The 25,645-nt window shown below is 38.1% G+C and overlaps 1 protein-coding gene across 6 annotated transcripts in view; it reads right to left on the bottom strand.

The window, feature by feature from the left end:
• Positions 1-415: 415 nt before the first annotated feature.
• Positions 416-25,645, bottom strand: part of STK24 (serine/threonine kinase 24) — a 64,869-nt gene continuing 39,639 nt past the window's right edge. For all 6 annotated transcript variants that reach the window (XM_075526632.1, XM_075526650.1, XM_075526656.1 and 3 more), the window contains 9 exons: positions 24,547-24,603; positions 20,540-20,648; positions 20,267-20,424; positions 13,938-14,123; positions 13,546-13,691; positions 11,902-12,025; positions 10,827-10,895; positions 6,749-6,885; positions 416-4,330 (listed from right to left, as the gene is read on the bottom strand). In XM_075526632.1, the coding sequence (XP_075382747.1) occupies positions 4,294-4,330; positions 6,749-6,885; positions 10,827-10,895; positions 11,902-12,025; positions 13,546-13,691; positions 13,938-14,123; positions 20,267-20,424; positions 20,540-20,648; positions 24,547-24,603 (1,023 nt within the window). In that variant the 3' untranslated portion in view covers positions 416-4,293. The remainder of the gene's footprint in view (positions 4,331-6,748; positions 6,886-10,826; positions 10,896-11,901; positions 12,026-13,545; positions 13,692-13,937; positions 14,124-20,266; positions 20,425-20,539; positions 20,649-24,546; positions 24,604-25,645) is intronic.

The raw sequence follows: 25,645 nt of genomic DNA, 5'->3' as shown, positions 1-25,645 counted from the left end.
TACCAATCACTTGTATGTGTAGATTAAAAAAAACCAAACAAACAAAACCCTAATCAAGAAAAGAACCTTTCCACATGGTTCCCACAAGAGCTTCCCGCATGGTTAGGCCACCTGCGAGAAATAAGCCAACTAAGTTCCCCAACAGAAGGAAAAAGAAAAAAAAAAAAAAACCCTCAACATTCTTGCTCAGAAAGTGTTGTTTGACTTGACTTTAAACAAGAGTTTTCTCTTGTGCAAGTTCTGAGGTTATTACAATTAAAAACTGAGCACCCATTTATAAACTTTCTCCTTACCGTTACTGACGTGGGCAATAACCGAGCTGGAAACCCGCAAGAGCATCCCCTCCTGGGAGGAGACCCCCGAATCTCGTCTTACTGACCACTCGGATGGCAAAATTTCATTAAACTTTTCCTTCTTTATTTCTAGGTCATGTAGTTTACAAGGAGTTTTATTATGTTGGTGTAGAGTGACAAAAGTAAAATTTAAATACACGGTTATAAACAGGCAGCAATATTACAGAAAACAAGATATACACTGTGATTGTCCTCTGTAATCATGCTTTAAAAGAAGGCAGAAAACCATTACATACAGTTTGTCTACTGCATATGCTCAGTGCAATTACGAGCACATCCGCAAAATACAGTTAAAAAGAGCAAGCTTGCAGATTTGTGCTATACATTAAGCTCCTCCTCAGCAACGTACAAAAATAATCTGCGATTGTACTGATCCTTGCATTACACCTGTGCTTATTAGCACTTCTGATAATCTTCCAATGGTGACCTTTTTGAAGGCAAAAATACGTTTCCTTAAAAGTAAGGCTGATGTAAAACTATTACAAACTGTTACGGCATTGTTTAAAAAAATAATACGGAACGGCACATAAAGTAGTAAGAGCTAAACGAGACATTTCACGAGTACAGGAGAAGCCCAGGCAGATGACGGAGTTACGGTGGATACAGCAGGACACGAACTCACGGCACGCCAGCTGCTTTGCCGCTAAGGGCCAACGCGCACACTCTTGCCTTCCCCCTCCGCCCACCCTCCCGAGCAGCGAGGACAGAACACCGCGGTTAAATCGTTCCGCAGTAATCGGTTCATCTGTCCATACCCCCACGGACACGTACAAAATGTCTGGAGCCGCAAAGGAACCACGGCACTTCAGAGAAAGAGCTGCTTTGTTCTTACGCCAAAAGCATTCTGTACTATAGCGATCATGCCGTCATCATTTAGTAAAGCCGTGATCAACTACAAAGTGCAACTGCAAGGAAAATTAAGGTAAAAAAATAGATTACACATCTGATACTTACAAAAAGCAAGCCTTCAGTTCAAATGACTGATTTTTTTTTTTTAAGCAGTGAGTTTAGTTACTGCCTAATCTTGAAATCCCTGACAAATAAGCAGTTCTGCTAATTTAAATGTTTGCATAAATAGGGATAGCTTGTCCTTAGTATATTCAAGACTGAGCGAAGAAGTACTACCTGCACAGAAAAATCATCAGTGCAACACTGTAACACAGAAATGCTTTTAGCATGAAACAACCTCTCAAAAATATCTACACACTTCTTCTGCTTTCAGAAACGGAGGTGAGGCTTCTTTCAAATGAAGCTCTTCTGTTACCAATATAGTTCTGATTTTCAAAGCATCAATACTTTTCAATAGCAAATGATTGTAATTTTACATTCAAGATACAGCACACTTTCTTTTCAGTGAATCTCAGTTTAAGATAGTCTATATTTAAATAATCTATATAGTACATATAAAAATACACATCTCTACCATAAATGAGGTCTTGTCTTTTCCTAAACGTCCTAGCCTTTTGGCCAATTGGCCTTGCTGTAGGCCTGACTCATCTTCAGCTCCTAAACCAAGGGACACGTTCACCAAGCAAATTCTGCCACCATCCACTCAGAGAAGTATTTCCTCAACGTACAGTCCTGGAACGCAACTAAAATGCAACTCAAAAAAAAAATGTGCGTATAACTTTTTAAATGATTGTTCAAAACCAGCGTACCATAGAACGTCATTTAATTTTCTGATTGAAAAATTCTTGAGATCCCAGCCAGCAACATAAATCTAACTTCCCCACTAAATCTCTGAGTTCTGTGCATCTCCAAGTAAGCTCGCTTTACTTTCAAGTCCTTACATTAAAAGCTGACTGGGGAAAAGCTTCCATTAGTCTATTTATCTTTCAAACGCAAACACATCTGTTTCTTTCCACAGGCTGTAAGAGCACATAGTTATTGGGTGGCTGACTTCGAACAGTGAGATGCCAAGAGGTAAATTTCCCATCGCGCTGTATCCAGATGCACATTTCACAACAGCAGAGCTGAATTTGTTTTCTCAAGGCTAAGCCGATCCTTCGTGTTTCAGAGCACACAAACCAACACATTTAAAGATATTAATCAAAGAGGAGTTATAAACCATTGCACAAACTTACACATTGTTCAATTTACCTTAAATTCACTTAGCCACAAAGGAAAAGCGTTACCTCGTTATGCTGGCAGACATGGTGCGTCTAAGAATATGGCTACAAGAGTGAGTGCGCATATGGCCATTTCTTTCACCTGTTGTTTCAACCTGGGCAGAAGCTTCCTAGCTCTGTTAGCATGACAGCGTCCTCTAACTGTTAAATTATTAAATTAATAATAATTAAGGCTATTAATATGCATAGAATAAGGGCTACCGTGGTGATGTGAAGGCCTGCAAGGAGACCTCACCAGCTTCCAGAACGGTTAGAGAACCCAGGTCTTTTTGCCCCAAGCCAGGTAGATATGCCTACACTTCTAAAATTTTAATCCTTTCTGTTCCAAAACCCCTATTTTTTTTTTTTTTTTTAACTAAACAGATAAGTTACCTCACTGTCATGCAAAACATAAAATCATCAATTTCTTCATTAAAAACAAGGCAAAAATGCTCTCTTAGCTACCAGAACAGAAGCACCTGAATAGAGCCTGGCTGAAACAAAGGAAGTAAACCTTGGAGTAATACTGTGACAACAAATGCCGCCTAGTCAGCCGTGTGTGTAAGTAACCCTACTGTTTCCAAGAACTATAGAACCGTAAGTCAGCTATCTAGGAGCGCTCACAGGAGTGGTGGAAATTTCACAATTCAGAATTTTCCAGAAGTAACTTTTTTCTGGGGAGACAAGTAATAGGACATAGCATACAACACTCAGGCTCAGTTTTGCAGTCTTTCTGTCTAACGTCTATCACCTTCAGTAAAGAGATGCACATTGAATATATGGATAATTTTTCTTTTACGCTGCAAGACATTCATTTTAATGATATAAATAGGCATGATGAAGAAATACTTGCCACTGTCTCAGAGCCAACGTCTTAATGAGATATTTCAGAATAAATGTAGACAATAAAGATTTATTTGTGTGAGCATTCAAACGTGGAGGTGAAAAAAAGATTGTATCTGAATTTCACTACAAGCTTCACAAATATCTATTACTAAAATTGAACAATACATAGGGTTCAGAATTTGCATTGGCACCATTTAAAACTGAAAACATGAAAGAGCTCGTTCTTTCGGAAAAACAATCTAAATTTAAAGCTTTGAGACACAAGGTGTATTAAATTTAAAACAACCAGAAGTAGTACCATAATTAGAAAGTCACACTCAGAATATAGATAAAAAGGAAGAAATACTGGAGAAACAGAATAAAATTGTGTCTTTGCTGAGGTACGCATAGAAGGTTCCATAGTACAGGATTAACTCTTTCAATGGCAAATCCTTCACATACAAAAATCAAACCAAGATTCACTTATCACATAATTCAAAATTTACATGTAATAAAGGCAAGGCAATACTCAGTTATGGCCTGTCAAATATTTACCCCACTAACATTATCTACAGAAGCACTTTACCATTTTGTACACAGTGATTCCTTATGCACGTTGAAAGGCTTTCCGTTAAAAAAGACATTATATACATATCTGTACACAATTCCAACAAACACACTCCATCTCCCAGTGGAATTCTTAAAGCAAGATACCTGAGGTTTCTCAATATCTTCAGTTTCTCTATCACAAACCTAAATATACATTTCAGATTTTACAAAAAGACACCTCCCTGGAATATGTGCATTATCATTAAAAAAAATTATAGCTTTAAGGAGCTGAAAAAGACTGCCTCCATCTGAGAGACTTCATTTTCACTCTTGCACATTTAGGAATGTCCTTCCACCAAAGGACACTCCAGTGACTGAGGGGCAGAACATTAGGGTGCGCGCCTTCGATGTAGACACCGTGGGATCTCTGTTGTCTTAGAAAAGTCAGGAACAGTACGTCAGTAGGATGCAGTACTTCCTCCAGCTAGTGAATATCTGAAGAGGAAAAGAAACAGTTATCGTTGTGACCTTCGGAACAGTGTTCTACAACAAGCAGCAACTAAAAGTTAATTCCATTTTATGCTATTGAAGTTCCAGCCGTTTTCCTTGCAGAATGACACCCAGCACTGCTGTCTCACTTTGAAGGCAAAAGCCAAAGAGCTGAACAACATGTAAAATACACCCTGTTAGAACACCACTGCTTTTCAAATACCAACAATCTGTGCTCAAGTGTGTTCCTGAGAAGTATATGATGATGTAAGAATTCTGTATGCTGAGGGCAACATTTTGTCATTCCAACTTTCCTACCTGGCAAGTTTACATCATAATCTTTCCAAAATATTACTGGGGCAGGAAACCTGTATTTCTTGGTCTAAGCAGATTCTTAAATCATCCAAAGAAAGAAGCACACATTTTAATCATGTTAAGCTTTCAATAAACTTTATAAATCATCAGAGATCAGAACTGGAGGGGGAAGGTAAATGGATTCACTCAAGTTATTGGGCAGATCTTCTGAGGGTCCCAACTAATTCATTCAGACCAACTTGGGAAATCCAGTTTTAACCAATCATAAGAGGAATGAAAACCTCATTAGAAACACGTTGTTGAAGAGACACCTTCAGTAGTTAGCTATCAAATTGAGAGGATATTGCAAGTGGATACAATAAATGACTTAATGATGTAACGGAGCATATTTCTTGTAGTATTCAAGCAAGAAGGAACTATCTTTTCAGAAGCTGACTAGCTCCAAAAATAGCTTTACCCATGAGGGATACCTACTAAGCAATGGAATGGTTCAAACTCCTTTTTAGGGGGGATCCTGCCATTCATTTCTTTCACTCACTTTCTGGAAGGAGTGCTAGTCATGATCATATACTAGCTGAATATCATCCCTGGAATACGAGAAAGCTCACCCAGATGTGACCCATCAGCAAACATTCTCTATGAATATTTCTTTCTCTCCTTCAAAGAAAATGAAGTGCCTGTCTCCACTGTTACGATAAGACATTATGACCGAGAAAAACAGCAATAGTCCAAGGAAGCAGAACAGAAGGAAAACAAAACGCTAAATAGGTATATAAAGGGTTCTGAAATCTGTCTCCTAGGACAAAAACGATGACTGTTGCTGCCATGAGAGGAACAAGTAAGATCATCTCCAGCATCCACAAAAGAAGTGCCCAGTGGAAAGCTTGTCTGCACACAGTCATTTTCAGCTTTAATTGCAGCATCAGAAGTCTTTGAGGTTCCCAGTTCCTGGAGGGCCCTGTACCAGGCTGATAGAAACTTGATACTGAAATAATGGGCTGATGAAAGACTGGGGTCAGTTTTGGAACCCTTAAAGGAAACAAACTGAGATGGAAGCTCCAGAAACTCTTTCAAGCCTGCCAGGATCAACTGAAAGGAGAATCAGGACATCTGGCATCAAGGAGTGACCTTTTAGCACTAGAGCTGCTGACTAGGCTTCATGCTTAACAGCCCAGAAAGCAAGAAACACGATTGCTTGCAGATTTCTTGGCACTGACTTTTTACTGAATGACAAAGTGTCAGCCTGGCAACCCTCTGCTTTAACTTCAGAGGTGTGAATTCTTAAACTTTACCAAGCTGTGGTTAGAGACTGTATAAGGGAGACACTTGTTCAGAGTGTTCTTTTTCAAGGTAGCAGTCCATGATTAATCATTGCCATGAGTTTTTTCTAGTACCAATCAATCCAACCTGGACGGTGTAGATTCACAACAGCTGTGGGCTCCTGGATTCAAGGTTGCACTTAAAGCCTCTTCAAGCAGTAATTCTGAAATTTATACCCCTGATCTTTTCTTATGTAGTATTTAAAAGAACAGCAAACTGAGTGTTTGTTAAGAAGGTATTCCTAACCTAGGCAGCTAGAAAGTCTCCTATGAAATCTGGCCTTTTCAAGTAATACAAAAAGTTGGGTTCGGAGGTACCACCAAAAGGCCATACAGACTACCTTCAATGAATGAACAAGGAACCACTTACTGTGTGACTGAAAGAAACCCAAACTAACTGAACAGTCCATTTATCAAAGAGGGTAAAAGAAATTCAGAGTGACACAGGGCATCCTCTGCAACACACACCCAAATACTAAGAAAGCGTGAATGTCCCTTACAGGAACTGCAAAGGGAAAAGGCTGTCCAGCCTCATTTGACACACAATGTGCACACCAACAGGATGAATGTACATATGGGCTATCACCTGAAGCTAGAAATTACAATTCCTGATATGATTAGGGTTTTTTTTCTACTAAGCAAACACAACTGTACAACCTGTAAGCATAAGTTGGGTTTTTCCCCCCCTCTATTATAAATAGAAATTAATTCTTTCAATTTAACACTAGCTAAATATTTGTCCAATCAGATCTGCAATTTTCTGTAACCCTTAGTGAAAGAGTGTCATTACCTCTGAAGCCTCTGCACAAGGTGTGACACCATGTTATCCGCAATGCCCGGACAAGCCTCTTCAGCTAAATAAATAGCCTTTCTCAGTTCTTCTATGGAATCTGTGTTACCACCACACACTTCACTCTTCTCTTTCAACTGAAAGAAAAACAGGAAGAGATACGCTAATAAGATATTTGTAAATATTTCTGTAAACAATATAATGCAAAAGCTTGTTAGGAAGTGACTGCTAGTGTTCACAATGTCAGGATTTGACTTTCATTATACACCCTCACATCCTGAAGACTTTTTTCATCCTGAAGTTAGTCTTTGCAGTAGTTATCAGGACGTCATTCATCTTCACAAGTCTTCAATCATTCATATACCCTTTTCAGCATGCTCACATTCAAAAATTATGACAAAGCATCCCAAGAAAGATGCACTATTTCCCTGTAGCTGTTCAGTTTCAAGATGTGCTGCTTATACATACTCACTTTAGTATACATACTTGTACACCTACAGCTTATACGTATACGCTGCAGGTGCACTTGTGCAAGCACTGTTAGAAAATGTTTTCACCCCGTCAACTCTATCAACAGAGTACCTTGAGCACTCTCTCATCTCCCCCCTGAAGCAAAGGATCCCACGATTAGGCAGGAACTGAGGGCTCAGAGAGAATGTCTCAGTGCTTCGCTTATGTAGGAGCTGGTATAACATCCTGAGTATGGCTGGTAAAATGCTTTCTTTCTCAGAACTCACTAAAGAACATTCAAAAATCTCAGCAGGGTCTGGGCTTCCTTGAAAAAAAAGTGTCATGTTACTAGTAGTAAGGGTGAATGAAGGCATGGCCTTCTCTCAGGGACCAGACCTTCTCCAGCAGGTTGGATGTCTGCATTTACAAGTTTCTCTCCACATCTATCACTACAGCTGTTGTCAAGAGCTGCTTTGCAGCATCCTCTTAAGAAGGATGGAGTCAAAGTCATTTCTCAGGGAAAAAAATACTGGTGAAAACAACACTCCAGTTGGAAGCTGACTGTGCTTATGAGTGTTTTGGACCAAAGAGTTTGAGTTGTTTACACAGAACTGAAGGACAGTGAAATATTTTTCTACTTATTTCTCTACAAATTATTCAATTAATTTAAGAGTCGTCTCTGAATGCTGGACCCATAGCCAGTCTGCCTTTACGCCATTACTGCCAGTAATGAAGAAAGCTTAGCTTAAACAAATAGAAACACTGTGCCACTTTCTGGGATATAATGCGGGCATGCATACACTTTTGGCCCCACTTAAGTATAGCACAGGGATTGTCACATGGAATAAGCATGATCCCCAGAAAGCAGCAGAAAGCAGAATTAACAGATCAAGACGATTTCGAGTTCAGTGTAGTACAAGACATTCCAGAGGGAACAAAGTGGCAGTGAAGTTCTTCAGAGATGTCCAAGCACTAAAGTGGCCTTTCAGGACATTCCGAAGTGGACTTTCAATAGGCATCAGGAACTACAGCTCAAGAGCTGCCATCAGCATTGAAGAAAGGTTTTTCTTTAAAAAGGAATCTGAGTCTTGCAAGGGAAAACATAAAGGAAATAATTATTGTTCTAGTTCCACATTTAGCGATGGCCTACAGGTATGCTAGGGCACCCTCCTGAGAGTAACTCAGGTTACTGATGAAAGAAAATCAAGAGGACTATGTGTGTGTACGACAGCTGAGGTACAGCCACAGCAGTAGGAAGGCTTCTGCACTCTTCTTTGGCTGCTGCTTGTGTTCTCTTTTCATTACATCCAGGATGCTCGAGTGAGATCTTGCGTACAAAGCATAGGTAACAGGAAGACACAAATGCCTTTTCCTTTCCCATTAATAACTAACCCTTTCTTAGTCTAAACTGGGAAGTCACAGCTTGAGGACAAGATGATAGAAGTAGACAATAGTGGGAACATTACAACAAAGGACACCTCCGGATCTCCTGCCTTCAAGAAGAAACACAGAATGAGCCACTGCATGCGGCACTCAGCCAGTGTCCTCCGATAAGGAGAAAGAAACCATATCAGGGTGGTAGCTGGCCACTGAAGATCACAAATAACTGACAAGCATGACAATTTAGTTCATTTTCAGGGTGTGTTTTGTTTTCTGTTGTTTGGGGGTTTTGTTTGGGGTTGGATGTTTTGTTTGTTTGTTCTTTTAATTGCTTTGCTGAAGTGCACCAAGCTTCAGATTACTACCAGCAACACAGAGCATCAGGACCCCATAGCTGAGCAAGCCTCTTCAGCCAAGGCTCCTAAGTTGTATCAGAGTTCAACTGAAGGAGAAGGACGCAGAGCACAATCTTCCCCTGCAAGATTACTTAGGGACAGCAGCTGGTTTTTACACCTGTCTTCTGTGCCAAAAGCTTTGAAGCCTCCAGGATGACAAAAAGCTCTGAATGGCCAGCTTTGTTCTTTTTGGAGGCATTCCATGGAGTAACTCACTAATTTAGCTAGCAATAATTCCTGAAGGTGCAGATATCTGTGGTTTGAATGCTAAACAAATGGAACACTGAAAGTGTAACATAAGGCTTCCTTCAGACAGCAGAGACAGTAGCCATGCCCATAAGAAAAAGGAAACCCTGCAATGAGATTCTGGAACAGTTTGGGAAAGTTGTGGCTATCCACCATAAAATGCATGGAAGAGGAGTCTAAAGGATGAACCAAACAGCAGATATCAGACCAAGATTCTTCTCCCATAGCATGAAAAGGTACAACAAACAAGTGTGTGTGGAAAAATTTTTCTGTAGCCTCTACACACTATAGAAATGAACGTAAATGGCAATCTTAATAAGGACTGCAGTGAAAAAATGTTTGTGTTGCTGCAGCAGTGCTAGGGGAATCATATACTCACAGGGATCAGCAAGTGGCAGTTAAAAGAATGGCCTTGAAAATGAAAATGGGAAGCAAGAAAGGCAAAGAATGGCACAGGAACTAGTTAGCAACACCATGCGAAGGAAGAATCCGGAGCAGAGATATCTAGAAGACAGGTAATAAAGGGCATGGTGGAGAGAAAATGAAAAAGAAAGAAAGGATAAAAATGGAGGATGAAGTGTGGAAGACAGTGGATACAGGACCTATATCATGCTTGGTATTGGAAAAGAAGAAGGAAGACCTAAAGGAGATGCACAGCAACCAGAAAAATGTTTGGGAGATGGAAGGGTAGGGAACTGAAAGAAAATTCTCAGAGGCAAGCAAGTGGGTAATACATAAAGAACTGCAATGGAAAATGCCAAAAAATCCCTGTTTAAAGTGTTTCTCCACTTTACACAGGAGAACAACAGGGCTGACTTAATACTGGAGTCTGAATAACCAATACAGAGGTCATCCCCTTTAAATAAGATTAATTGCTTTACTGCACTCAATATTCTTAATGAGCAGCATGCAAAATTCGATGGCAATCCTCTAAAGCAGGACTTTATTCATTAGAACAAAATTAAGACAACATCCTTTTATTAGAACAATTTCTCTAACTTTATTTCTGTAACAATTACAGTGATTGAAATCATTATTTAAATAAAAAATGTTCGTATCAAAGCTAGGGTGAGAGGGGAGTTTCTGTTTAAGAGTTCTATCAACTTTTAAAAATAATCACATGTTCATAAATATCTGGCTTCCCCTTCATATGATTTTTTTTAAAGTTGTTTTTAAGTATTTGGAAAAAACAAATGTAAAAAGGATAAAATTCAGAATGGGAACAAAATACAGTTTTCAACACTGAAATTCAAAAGTTAAGTTCTTGCTGATCTGGTCCACAGCCATATCTTGGAACAGTGAAGAACTTGAAATTTGTAACAGATAAAATGACAGACAAAGAGATAAAGCAGTGTCAAAAAATGGAATGCTGCAACCCAAACATTTACATACCTTTTTGGTTTTCCATGGTTGATGTTGCTACCAGGCATATGAAGTATTGTTAGGAGCAAACAAAAATCTCAAAAGCAAACATGTGAAAGCAAAGGGTACAGCTAAAACTGTAACACATCAAGTTCCAAATGGGTTGTAGAAACCTTAGATGTCATTCATCATATTTTTCAGAGACCTAAAGCCTGGAATTGTTAAGTTTTAAAGCAATAACTTACCTCTGCAAATAAAGGGGATATAACTGTAGACAGGCATTGGGATAGAGGCCTCTTTGGGATATCCTTTTCCTTTAAAGAAAACAAAATTCTGACCAATTTTATTTCTGAAAAAAAAAGCATCCTCGTATTCTGTTTCTAATTAAAGAAAAAAAATAGTTCTAACAGGCTACACTTCATGAAAAATCTGCTTCTATGTATATACAAATATGTAAAATGTTCTACAACAGACTATTCCAAAGCACTGTGGAAAATGGAGGCTGAATTAAAATTTGAGGCTGCAGCACCTCAAATACAGGCAAGCTCAAAATTAAAAAAAAAAAAAAAAAAAAAAAAAAACAAAAAACCCCACAACAACAACAAAAAACAACAAAAAACACACAAAACAACCAACCAACCAAACCCAACAACAAACAAACCAACCCCCACAATCGTACTGTGCATGTACTAAATCACAGACATGCTGATATTTGCTAGGTTCCTCCCATATGATACAGTGTTTTTCTTACGTTTCTCCAGTTCTGATTAAAGCACACACACAGAATTTTCAGAGGCAGGGTAGCAACCACTTGCCCCAGCCACCCAGGCTGCAGAAAATACGATGGAGCAGCTCCTAAACATCCCTTATTCTGGGTTTTGGGTTGTTTGGGTTTTTTTGACACATGCACATTCTATTCTTTGCTACGTTGTAGTCTTTTTTTCCTGAAAGACCAGAATACCTTCCCCCAAACCCCAGCCTAGCTTTGTACTGTACTGGTTTAAGTTTACTTTACAGAAGGAAGATTTTAATAATAAAATATTGCCTGGTCTTCCTCCAGTGGTAATATTTCACAAACTGCAGAAATATTTTGGTACATATTTCATGAACTTCAGAAAAAGGATACATTTACAGAATACCCAAACTTCATGACTTACTCAAAATGTTTTGTGAAAGGCAACTGTTGAATATACATTTTTAGCAAAAGTTCTGAAAGTTTTACAATTTAAATGCTTTTAAAGGTATAAAATAAAAATCAACCCACTAAATTATTAAAGCAAGAACTATCTCCTTGTATAATACAGTCAATATTTTGAGCACCTTATTTCTTTGCAACTCCAAAGGCTGGGCTGCTCCGTTCTCTAGATTCTTGGGGTCTTTTTCTCTTATTGTAAAGATCCACTCTTCTGAATCACTCCCACCTGAAGCCTGGCCATCTGGTTCACTTCAAGGCAGAGAATAAAAAGAAAAAGTTTTATTATCTACACCTTATTGTCCATGTTCATTCAATAGACATGCTAAACATAAAAATTACAGTCAAGACCAAAATCAGATTCTATTGTGCAAGCCAGTAAGTATAAAGACAAGTATGAAAAGTAATGTAATTTATCTTTTGGGGAAGTTAAATAAATGCAACCAAGATACTTCACTAAATGTTAAATTAACTTCAAAAAGAAACAGAGGCATTACAGATTGAAAGCATTTTCCCAAGCTACGTAAACAAGTAAAATGAAGTGTTTTGTTGCTATTTGAAAACAGGCTTTATCGGAGTACCTCAAATCATTAGGGAAGGAGAAAAAAAGTTAGAAGACTTAATGAGCTTTTTTGCCTAGTAAAACACCTAAGACATGATATTAAAATACCATTGAGGAAGACAAATCATCCCCAGCCCGTTAGCAAGGTAAATTTCCCACTTCAAAAAAAATTGCCTAAAAAAGTACAGATACAGCATGGCTTTAACAAACTGTATCACCATAAATCAATCTTTTGCCTCATTTTTTGTGGATGGCATACTAATTTTTTCTATAACTCCTGCTAAGTTAAAAGAACAAAAATATTTATGCTGGCACTAATCAGTCACTGCATTACATTTCTCCTCTCACTACCATAAATATCCTTCTCTAAGTTCATTTCTTCATGATCTGTGAATTAAAAGTGATTTGTAAGGAAACCACCAATTAAAAGGGCACCTAGTGGCCACTGTACAAAAAGTATTTAGTATTTACTTTTTAACTGAGTCATAACTATTTGTAACTTGGTTTCCTAAGGAAATCAACTCATGCACCTACTGAACAGCTCTATCAAAATCTGATGGAAAGAAGTAAAAATTGGAAAGGAAAGAAATCTGGAAATATTTACAACACTTCTCCTTTTTCAATAAATAAGTTGACATTTCATGACTATCATGCTGTAATGGCCCAATCTTTCTGGAAGGATAGGAAAAAAAAAAAAACATAAAAACCCTAGGTAATATGGTTTGTACCCCAAAACCCCATTATTACAGCAGCATTGTCCACTAACCTTCTCTTATATGCAAGGATATGCTTCTGCCTGTTTACTCAGATAGCCAAAATGAGGGACAACCTGCCACCAAGGAGACAACTCCCCCCTCCTTAGGTGGCTATGTGCACACACAGCACAGTGCATGTGCAGACTGCTACTTGGCTGTGCAGGGTGAGACCTCCCTTCTGCTTGCACGACAGGAGTAACAGTTGGCCTTATGTCTAGGAAGGACCCTAGACCCTACATAAGAGAGAAGGTAGTATAGAATGGGCCAGAAGAATTTTTCTCAGTGACTGTAATTTGCATGAAATCCCTTCCAACACTGAAATCAAGATTTCATTAGTTTACCAATGCTGCTAAGCTGAAAAGCTGTAAACAACAGAACACAGGAATATATGCGCTAAAAATAACTACTTGGCTCCTATATTTGAAAAGGATATTTTACAAATTCATCAAACTTACGTATCTGAGTCATCAGAACTGGAGTCATCATGACTTTGTTCAGACTTCCATCTCTTGTGCCTATCAATAAGGTCAGTCAGGTAGGAAGTTTTCTTTGAGTTTCGTAAAATAAATTTGTGTTTTAAGAGCTCTTTTGCAGTAGGTCTCTTTAAAAAAAAAAAAAAGTTTTTACTGAGTTTGAGAGTGTCAAGTGACTCACTATAAAAAGATTAAGAAATCCAGACTTCAGTCTTGATACAAATGAGATTTTAAATATATACAGTATTAAAAAAAAAAAAATGCCGGTGAATATGTTGCCCCATATTAGAAAAGCTGTACTGCACTTAGTCATGTAATTCATGTAAACCAGTCAAGTTCTCTACTATACATTGACAAACAGATGAAAAACTCACAAAACTTGGGTCCTTGTTTAAGCAGGCGTCAACAAATTCTTTGAGGGATTTACTGAAGTTTCCTTCCAGTGTTGGTGGATTGTTCTTCGGAATGAGGAACAAAACCTTCATTGGATGCAATTCTGAATGAGGTGGCTCTCCTTTTGCAAGTTCTATGGCTGTTATGCCTAATGACCAGATATCTGCCTGTAAGAAACAATGCTTTTAAGATTAGGTTGGAAAAAGAGAAGAAACAATGTTGCTTGCAAAGGTAGATTTTAAACCTTTACTGTAAATCATTTCATACGCAAATTGTTCTTGTTAACATGGTCTGGTTTATGTGGTTAACCACATAAAATAAAGTATACAGACTTCCTTGGTTGTTTTTACTCTACAGCATAAAGCAGATCTATTTATTAGAGTTTTAAAACTTTTTGAAATCAGTACTATTACACCAGCAGTTATAACTGATCTTGAAATACAAATATTTTTTTAAAGTAATGGTAGAGTTGTTATAAACTAGCATTTTTTCCACCATATTCAAGTACACTATGTAAATATGGGGCAAGACTCAAATATTGGCATAAAGAAAAATGCTATAACACGCACAAGATGTTTTCCTCACCAAGCATCAGCTAGTACAACCATCAGAAATTTAATACATTAGAATATAATTTTCCTGGAGTTTAACACTGTCTTATATATCATTTTTATTCATAGACTAGAGAAATGCAGTCTAGAACAGTATTATTCCACTTTTTCAACCCAAGATTTCAACCATTTAAGTATTTGGTCCATGTAGCTTCTGAAATATTGACAGCACTTTTCTACCCAATCTGCTTTTGTAGACCTTCTCCTGTGAGCCATGTCTTGTAGGCCAAGAAGGCCTGATCTAAATCAAACTCCTCTAAGTCATGCCCGTGCAAAATGCAGATCCAAAGGCTCACAGCCAAGTTAGAGGGACAAATCAAGTAACACAGCAGAGACCAGTGCTAGATCTGCTACCATTTAATGTCATTGATGAGTTGGATTCCCATTGTTACCGGATGCCACAATATGCATATTGGGTTTTTTAGGGAAGATTATCTACATATATTTGTTTCATAGGTTTTCATCATCAAAATGTGCTACTCTTTCTAGGGAACGCTGTCTCCCTAGATCCAAATCCTATTGCCAAATCTGCCTGAAATAATGTGAAGTACTGGATCATAATTCTCCGTGTTCTCCCGAAATAACAGACCTAAAAGTCAAAAGAATGGATGAATAAACCCCTCAGAAAGGTGAAAGAAAAACAATTTCACAGAAACATCTGTTTCAAAGGACAAGATATCAATTGCGAATATTTATGTTTTGGTTTTTTCTGTTTCTTTTGAAGTGAAAGCAGAACAGAGACTTATTCTCAGGAAAACAGGAAAGATCTGAAGTGAGCTGTCTGTTTTTACTCCCAAACAGAGCATTTGGAACTTTGCTACGCTGTAAACAGATCTATTTCCAGGTACTGGATACAGTAGAGATTGCTTTTTTTACTGCTGTCCTTACTAAGTGTCCCTCTAATCCATCTGTCTCTGCTCAGTTGATATGCTAGATTATCTTTGACTAACTCATACAGGACTACAGGCTGATACCGGCAATGTATGCATCCATTCCACTATCATAGCTACATTGCATGACTAAAAACAAGCTCCTTCTTCCTTGTTCAGACAGTATTCTATTGTTAAGAGCTTAGTTACTCAATTTTGCAAGTAAGTATGGGAAAAAAGTCTGAGTCAGTTAGCATACCATCTAATTTTTGAAATGAAGTTTTGTTAACCCATGTTACAGAACTGCCATCTCGCACTGAGCACAGAGGATTACATATATCTATGAGCTCTGAGTTTCATTTATCTTAATAACAGCATTATCAGCCAAGCTCTCCTCAAGTTTGAGTATAATTGTGAGTAAATTCCCTCTAGCAGGAAAGCTATTCTTGGTTATGAAAGAAAAATGTCACCTGCAAAGATGAGTCTTTGTGCTAACAACTGAGCATTATTATTTCCAATTTATTCTGAATTTCAGTTTCTCAAGACGAATGTGTTAAAGCCATACAAATGGATAGATCTTCTTCTGCCAGACTTTCAGTCACGGATGGAGCATGTGTATATATAAGTGTAAAAATCAAATTTATATGTGTATGTGTGCATAGATATCCACATGCACACACACATATATATAAATACTCCCTTTTTTTCCCCTCATATATTTATAACTTTCTACTGCTAGTGACCTTCCTCCACAAAAAATGAATGAGAAAGTCCAACAAACCATGGCTGCACACTGAACTCTGAAGTCCAAGATGGGTTTTGGAAGCCCATTCCTGTTGGAAGCATCAAGAATAAACCCCCCAAATTCCTCTGGAACTGTAACCTCTCCTTTCACAGGTAAGAAAGGATCTCAAAACAGGGATGTAAGCAGCAATTGCATATGTATCCAACTAGGCATTTCTAGGATGCGCTTGCCTATGACAATGAAACTCCAGAACAAGCACAAATCAGTCCTCCAAATGGGAAGGGAGAAACATGACCTTAAGAAGCGATGACACTATATCATCACTAAGTTTTACCACATTATGATTTTTACAGTTTCAAATCTTGAACAAAAATTATTCTTCCAATTTCAGATGAGAGTCAGCAAGTCACTGGTAACTACTATTTATTGCAGTACTGCCATAAGCCTTTCCTCTTCCTCTTGTAAGTCAAAGAAAACAGGCTATGTGCAAGAGAAAAACATTTTAAAATTAAATATTTATTTTTCTATTAGAAGTTATATAGTAGAAAGGACAGAGAACTAGATATGGGAAAACTGAAGCAGATAAGAAAAGATGCTGACTTTCAGATGAAGAAAGGAATCAAAACAGGAGGAAGAAGTAAGAGCTATTGCCAAAATAACAGAAATTAGAAAGAAGGGAAAGATCCTATGAGGACATTATATCAAAGAACAAATAGCTTGGAGAGAAGGAAATAAATGGTATGGGAAAAGATAAATAAAAAAGGAAGAGAAATTAAAAAAACAGGTGGTAGCTTTAATATAAGGATTATATGACATGCCTTGACATTTCACTGTTTTTCCCCATGGCTGATAAAATCTAGCTGCTAAAGAAACTATCACCCCTGTGGATTATTTGGGCCTTAAAAATAAACTACAAAGGAAAATGAAAAATAAAGTTGAAATTTTTGCTATCAAGTACGCCTCTCAGATTAGCTACTGACCACATTAAAATGCAAGCATTATAGCTAACTTACTCTCTCACACAAGCCATCTGGAAATCCTATGTTCTCAAATATATCAGTCTGAATTGTTATTTACAAAAGTCTGACAGAAGCTGTTGAAATTTTAGTATCTATGTCAAAAATCACATTCCTTGATTATTTTTTAGGCAATAAAGACAAGTGTTGGAATACCTTGTAAATATACCTTGCGATATATGGTCGGAGAAAGAATAATAGGATTATCTTAAGGACACAAAACAGTTTGGGAATAGGACCGAATAAAGCAAGAATGGAATGGGCAAATTCTGTATGGCAGTTAAGGAATACATAGCTCACAAATGCATAAAGCAGTCTAAAAAGCCTCGCATAATCTTGAGAGCACAGTACTGGGAACATAAATTGGGACTTCGTTTGACATTGTTCAGTTTCACATATTTTAAAAGAAAAACACACAAAATGTATGCATTTGTCAAATCCTGAATTAAAACAGCATTTTTCAAAAATGCAGACATTTTTTATCTATGAAAAAACCCTGCTTCTCTACCTTAACAAAAGATAAACAATATTATATACATACATTCCCATAACATACCTTTGGGAAAAAAATGAAGACTATATTCAAAATCAACAACTTATGTTAAGTATTTAACATTTAACATCAAAAGCATTTTAAGTGTTTCACACGAGGAAATTCCTCAGAAATTTGTCTCTTCAATTCTGAAATCTGTGTTTGACAGAACGGTTAATTCAGAAGCATATCTGAATTCAGGGGAGGTGTAACTGTATCTTAATATCTGAAACTGCTTCAAGTGGAAATCAATATACTGGAATAATAGTTCTTGCATGAGTTATGTTGATAATACAGTGTAAGCCACGGTCAGGAAATCCACCAACTGCCCATAATATTAAGGCAAGTGATAATAGTGCTGAATCAACAGAAGACCTTAAGCTTTATAGCAATAACTAGCAAATTAGACCTCAGAATGCATCTGCCTTCCTTTAGCCTGGTTAGTAGTTTTATGTCATAGCTTAGGTTTTGTTTTGCCTTGCACAGTTGTGCTATTTCAGCAGTCAGCACGAGCAAAGATATCAATCCAATCAGAAAAGGATCAATAAACAATTTAACAGTTGGTGAGAGGCATAGAGTAAATGAGGAAAGAAGCAGATGAACTGTGTGAAAGAAGCAGATGAACTGTGCCCAAGGTAGTGTTACAGAGCACTTTCAAGCTTTTATTGGGAACCCATCAGCACGTGGGAGGTAAGAGGATTCAACAGGGCAAAAAACAAAGCTGGGTAACACAGCAGCTACACAATGGAAATTGCTTGCACCTCACCAGGAGTACGCTATGAAGAGGACAGTCCTGCCTAACACCTCTCTAGCATGGCCAGCTTATGGAAGGAAAATGAGGTTAGATTTGGATGTCTGTGTTCTCACATATGCATAAGACTATCTTAAAATAAACAGGCCTTCTCAAGTGGTTGTTGTGCAACAACAACAAAACTATTGTCTCTACAATATAGTCTGGTCTCTAAGTGCCAAAAGACTCACAGACGCCAATAAGTATCTCTAGTTCATTCAAAACTTGAGCTCTGGCCTTCTAAGGAACTCATCAAATATCCAAGATCTTTTTATGTCCACGTGACATTGTAGACTGAAACAGCCGGAATTCAAAACCTGAGGACTGAATCGTGCTTTGTCCAAGTGAAAATCATTCCCAGAAGCCAAACCCCCAAAAAACCCCAACCACCAATATCCCAAAAACAAATGAACAAACCAAAACCCACCAGCCACACACACAAAAAAAAAAAGGTTTACTCAACCTTCAAATTGGGAATTTGGTGTCATTTAAGCTTCTAGAAGCTCTACAGAGCTCTGCTAGTTATTTTTAAACAGCCTCTCTACAGAAAGATATCAAATAGGGAAGGAAGTAATACTACAATCAATCTAGGCCAGAGTCAGTATTGGCAAGTTCCTTACATGGATAAGGGTGGAAAGAAACACACCAACCTGTCTGATTGCACAGAGATGTGACCAATTAACAAATCCCTACAAGGGGATCAGAGGAGATGGGCAAGAAAGATGAGCTCAGGGAAGAACATAAGGAATGACTGCTAATTACCAGAAAGCTGATCTTATCTCAACACAAGCGGGACTTGATGGTGGCCTTTGTTTCAGATATACAGCTGCACCAGTGGGCTGTGCAAATAGCCCTCCCCAATATACTCAGTAGAGCAATGTCTTACTGAGCTAGCCTGACAAGCATGGGGCTGGGGGAAAGGAGGGGCAGCAAGGAGGTGTATATGTAGCTCAGTCTAATAGAAGTATAAAAACCAAGTAACCAATAAAATGAACTTTGAAAGGAGCAAAGGGTTTGAGCTGGCTTCAATGCACGTATTCCCTCTTGGCAACTGGGGACACCCAGCGCCATGCTGGTGAGCATATGGAGACCAGTAATGGGAATCACATTTCTGTTGTGATCCAACTGTATATTACAATTGATATACTGTGCTTTTGTTGTGATTGCAGCACACTGCTGTACCACTCTGCTAAATCAAAATCCTGTGGAATTTAAATATCTACAAATAAGTAAATTTGTTATTAAACGTTAAACCCTCCCTGTATGGAATATCTAAAAGAACATGGTTGGAGAGTAGCATAGACCTATACAGCACATTCTTCCACAGATGAATAACAGCACTTTCAAACAACACTTTCACACCCACCAAATCCATATTCTTCAACAGTGTTGCTGACTATTTTTTTCTAAAAACAAGTGGAAGCATTTTAACATTTTGTACATATTTGCTCTCTTCTACTTTTAAATAACCACCAAAACCACTCATCAATAGAGTGGGATAAAAGGTGACAGGATGTACTTGTCAATATTGTAATATTTCTTACCCTCTGGATGGGCTTAATACACTAGGTTTGGACACAAATTAGGAAAGCTTCTTTCCTTGCCAACAGCTTTTAGCTGCTAGGTATCATCCAAACATACACCTGTCTAGACACAGCCAAAGTTATTAGCTACATTCTGAAGACCAACCTATATAATTCAAATTAAAAAAGGAAGGGACTTTGGCTAATGCCTTGAAATACTTTACCTTCGAATCATATGCTGATTGCTTTATTACTTCAGGTGCCATCCAAAACGGTGTTCCCACAAAGGTATTCCTCTTTATCTGTGTATCTGTTAGTTGTCCTGCTACTCCAAAATCTGCTAGTTTTACTTCTCCTTGTTCAGATAGCAATACATTAGCAGCTGGAATAAAGAAGAGGAAATGGCGGAAATTAAGACATTTGACACTGGAAGGATGTTAATCTATATTGCATGAGCTCTTCTAATATTATTACAATACAAATAAAAAACAATTTACCTTTTATATCTCTGTGGATTTTCTTTTCTGAATGCAAGTAATCGAGTCCTTTGAGTATCTCCCTCAATATTGTAGCGATTTGGGTTTCATCAAGTGAGCCAGGTTCTAACTAGGAGACACAAGAAATATTTTTATATGTGTGTGTATATATAGGTATATGTATACACATATATAAAAAGGAGAAACAGAGAGAACAGAAGTAACACTGTGACTATAAAAAGACTATAAAACTCCTTCTGTCATGCCTCAAAACTTCCAATTTGCTAACTTCGTAACATGAGATACAACCCAGAATATTCTTTAAAAAAAATACATAGTTCTAAACCAAGTGGCCTTATGAATGACAGGCAAAGAGATACTTCATTTATCTAAATGCTTTTAAAAGTTTGTTAAAGGCTCCATAAAGACACAGTTTCAAGTTACTGCTTTGTGGTCAGGCCATAGATATATACACTGCGTTTGAAAAGCATCTACATTGTGATTATTAGCATTACACCAAACTCCACAGGCCCTATATGGACCCAAATCTCAAAGTCTGAGAAAGAAACTAAGGCATATAAGGAATCACATATCCTACTACTATATACTGCAAGGGATTTTGTGGAGCTCTCTAAAACACAACTCAAACTGCTAGGCTGACAGAGCATTGCATATTTAAAAAGTTAACTTTTTTCATCTAAAACTGAAGGTATAAATGTGCAAATTGTTAGAATTAAAGATTCCAAGTAATTTAATTCTTATGAGAAGAAACAGCAGTGGTAGAAGATCTCAGAGCTCTCTACAACTGATATAAATTCTAAAAGTGAGTATACCACTAACTAAAGGGACAGCCAGAGAGGCTTCTTAACCAATAAGGGCATTTCGAGAGAGAGACTGAAACTTTGTGGACAACAATTAATATTGAAAATATCCCAGCATTCTAGTTTACTCCACAATAGCAGTCACTGAAACACAGTCAAAAAGTTATACCTCTGAAGCTTCACTCTGCAAGAAAGAAAGCATTTCAGATAAAAATTTTCAGATAAAAATTAAAATATTACACCCCTCAGAAATCCTCAGCTAATAGGTAGGAACAGAGGTACGATTTCATGCAATGCAGACAACATATTTGTTTTACCTTTGTAGCTTTACTTACAATCTTTTTTGCTTTTCTTTAGCTTTGATAATATACATGATACTGCCACCCCCTGCAACCCACTAAGACATTCTCAAGGCTTTGCTCTGGCCAGGCTGTGAGCACCAGTCCAAGACTTCGCAACATGATACAGCACATCTAATGGGGGAAAACCTTTTTTGTCAGATGTTAGCTCATCTTAGTGAGGAGGAAGTTAGCGAAAAGAGACTAAGGCTGAGAATATTAGTGCTTGTACCTCAGCCACAAACCTAAATTGTACTCAAAGTTGAACAACAACATACGTGTAATTGCATTAAATGTACTTTCTCTTGTAAGGTGTGATTTTCAAAACAGCCAGTGCATATTCAAGTACAGAAAACACCAGGCTAACATGACTTGTATACACTTCAAACGTGGAATTCAAGATTCCCATTCGGTCTTGCCTCAAGTACAGAAACATGATAAAGTGTGCCAGTTGTCCTACCAGATTCCAATTGAGAACCATAATGTGCATGTTAGAACTAGGAAAACATGCAGTAGAATATAACTTGAAAATGAATGAAGCACACACAGGATGCTTAATATACACTTACGTTATGATTTTGTTTCTGTGGCACAATGTCTTCAATAACATTTCAGGATGTGACCAAAGACTTTGTACTATTTCTAGGCAAATGTGGTCGTCACACAAGTGAAATGTGTGTGATTTAAAAAAAGACAAGAAAATGTGAACCATCTGTTTTCTTTCTGCTCTTTTATACCTTTTTGAAGCATGAAGAAAGTAATGATTAATTTATAAAAGCAAACGCAGTTTCTAACTGCTCTTCTGTCAGGAAAAAACTATCACAACAATAAATAAACTTTTTTCAGCATATCTTTATGGGGAACATTATCAATTTCTACACAACCACAGAACTCTTTCTAACAGGATGTGGAAACTAAAGGTACAAATGGGTCCCAAAATGTAATTACAATTCAAATATGGCAGCACAACAGCAGGAAGCCTGCATTTACTACTGCCTCCTGTCTTCTGGATGTCACCAGTAGAATTCCTCTACACAGGCCTTTTTCCTTTCGCTCTTTCCTCAAGCATGTATTAGTTGCCCCGGTTGAGAACAGAGCCATTCGGTCTCAATTGGTATGACAATTTTCACATAATTAAAACATCCACTTTTATTTCTATAATAGTATTTTAAAAACCCTCAATAAATACAAGATGGCATGTGATTTTTTTTTTTTTTAATAGCTAAAGTGAATGGCCAGCATCCAGACACAGAAAACACAATCTGCACTGAACCTTGTGAATTAACAAAAAAATGGGAAATTTTTTGTTACTGTATCTGGCGTAGTTAATCTAGTCTTTCAAATATCCTGAACCATATCTCTAAAAAAAAAAAAAAAAAAAAATAAAAAAAAAATCACACTTTATTAAGAATAAGTAGATCTCCTTGCAGAATTAGATACAAAAATCTTTGCTGGAAGAGAAATGGAACGGATACGGTTCACTAAATTTACAACTTACAAGGTTCTATTGTATATTTACACATGGCATGCAAACACAGAAAATATATCGTAGAATCATAAACCATCTCAAGTTGGAAGGGACCCATAAGGATCAGAGTCCAACTCCCTGCTCCTCACAGGACTACCTAAAACTAAACCATATGACTAAGAGCATCGTCCAGATGCTCCTTGAACTCTGACAGGCTTGGTGCCGAGACCACTTCCCTGGGGAGCCTGTTCCGGTGAGCGACCACCTTCTCAGTGAAGAACCTTTTCCTAATGTCCAATCTGAACTTCCCCTGACGCAGCTTCATTCTATTTCCTCATGTCCTATTGCTGGTCACCAGAGAGAGGAGATCAGCACCTCCCCCTCCACTGCCCACCCTGAGGAAGTTGCAGACTGTGAAGAGGTCACCCCTCAGTCTTCTCTTCTCCAAGCTGAACAAACCAAGTGCCCTCAGCTGCTCCTCGTAAGTCTTGCCCTCAAGGCCTTTCACCACGTTGGTCGCCCTCCTCTGGACACACTCTAATAGTTTGATGTCCTTCTTGTATTGAGGCACCCACAACTGCACACAGTACTCGAGGTGGGGCTGCACCAGTGCAGTGTAGAGTAGGACAATCACCTCCCTCGACCAGCCAGCTATGCTGTGCTTGGTGCACCCCAGGACACAGTTGGCCCTTTTGGCTGCCAGGGCACACTGCTGACTCATATTCAACTTGCCATCAATCCAAACCCCCAGATCTCTTTCTGCAGGGCTGCTCTCCTGCCTCTCACCCCCCAGTTTGTGCGTATAACCAGGATTACCCCATCCCAGGCAGAGAATCCGGCACTTGCTCTTGTTAAATTTCATATGGTTGGTGATTGCCCAGCTCTCTCGTCTATCCAGGTCTCTCTGTAAGACCCCTCTACCCTCGAGGCAGTCCACAGCTCCTCCTATTTCTTTGAAATATATTTTTAATACCAGCCTAAATTGTGTTTCTGTCTCTATTTAGCCTTCAGTGAGACTTCAAACAGGGAAACTTTCGTTTGTTTGAGGAAGTGGGGAAGAGACATGAAAAGGTATACTGTAGGAGGAGTTGTGGTGGCAGAATTAAGAGATAGAAAAAACTACTTTCAGCCACTAGTGCTCACTGGCTGACTGAAGATTAGCATTCCGAGATGTTTATACCCTGCTTCCAATATTATGTTGCTTAGTTCCCTTCCATCTATACAAATAATCAGTCTTGCCTCATGGAAAAGAACATTTTCCTGGCATTGACAAATACTTTTTCTCCTTTACTGGAAGCAAACATTGTCATAGCCAAATGACATATTATAGTTTCCAGAATTATAAGATAGGAAAATAATTATGTGAGGTAAAATAACAAAAATCATACATAATTTACTTACTAGATCAAGGGCAGAGCCTCCACCCAGGTATTCCATTATTATCCATAATTTTGTATCCTGCAAAACAAAAACAACAAAAAGTGTATTACGTTAAAAAAACTAATAATTTATTCAGTTAATGGGGCTTGTTCCATTCTTTCTGCTGAAGAAAGAATCTTCAGTTTTGAAACACCATTAACGTTTAGCTGCTTCTCCAAAATATCTTTGGATTATTCTTTAAGATATATTATTTTTAGTTCCATCTGATCAGGAATTAATTTAGTCTGTCACAAGCTATTTACACAGTTGTGTGTGTTCAAGAAAGTTTAATTCTGTTCCTCTAAATTAACAAGAGGAAAGCTACTTCACATTTACCAATGGGTACAAGGACAGACATTAGATATTCATTACTTCCAAATAATTGATGCATACTCTCAATGTCACACTCAAACTCATTTCATGGTACCTCTTTTTTGTATCTATACTAATACTACTAGAATACAGACAGTATTCAGGGAAGAAGAAACTTCTCTTCATTATTGAAAAGATTATACTGGGTACTATTGAAAGGCATTTAAAGAATAATGCAATCATTAGGCACAGTCAACATGGGTTCACAAAAGGCAAGTCCTGTTTAACTAATCTGATATCCTGCTATGGTAAAGTCACCTGCACAGTGGATGAAGGGAAGGCGGTGGGTGTAGTTTTTCTGGATTTTAGTAAGGCTTTTGATACTGTCCCTCACAGCATGCTTTTGGACAAGTTGTCCAACTGTGGGATGAGCAGGTTCATGGTGCACTGGATGAAGAACTGGTTGAAGGGCAGAGCTGAAAGGGTGGTAGTGAATGGGGCTACATCTGGCTGGTGACCAGTCACCAGCAGTGTTCCTCAGGGTTCAATTCTAGGGCCAGTTCTGTTCAATATATTTATCAATGATCTTGATGCAGGAGCTGAGTGCACTGTTAGCAAGTTTGCTGATGATACCAAACTGGGAGGTGCTGTTGATTCTCCTGGGGGACAAAAGGCCTGGCAGAGGGATCTAGATAGATTGGAGCATTGCGCTATGACTAATGGGATGAAATTTAACAAGTCCAAATGCCGGATTCTGCACCTAGGACGG

Source organism: Mycteria americana, chromosome 1 (genome assembly GCF_035582795.1).
Source record: "Mycteria americana isolate JAX WOST 10 ecotype Jacksonville Zoo and Gardens chromosome 1, USCA_MyAme_1.0, whole genome shotgun sequence".
Classification (NCBI taxonomy): Eukaryota; Metazoa; Chordata; class Aves; order Ciconiiformes; family Ciconiidae; genus Mycteria; species Mycteria americana.
Note: the sequence above shows the minus strand (reverse complement) of the source record. Positions and strands in the feature narration are given on the sequence as shown.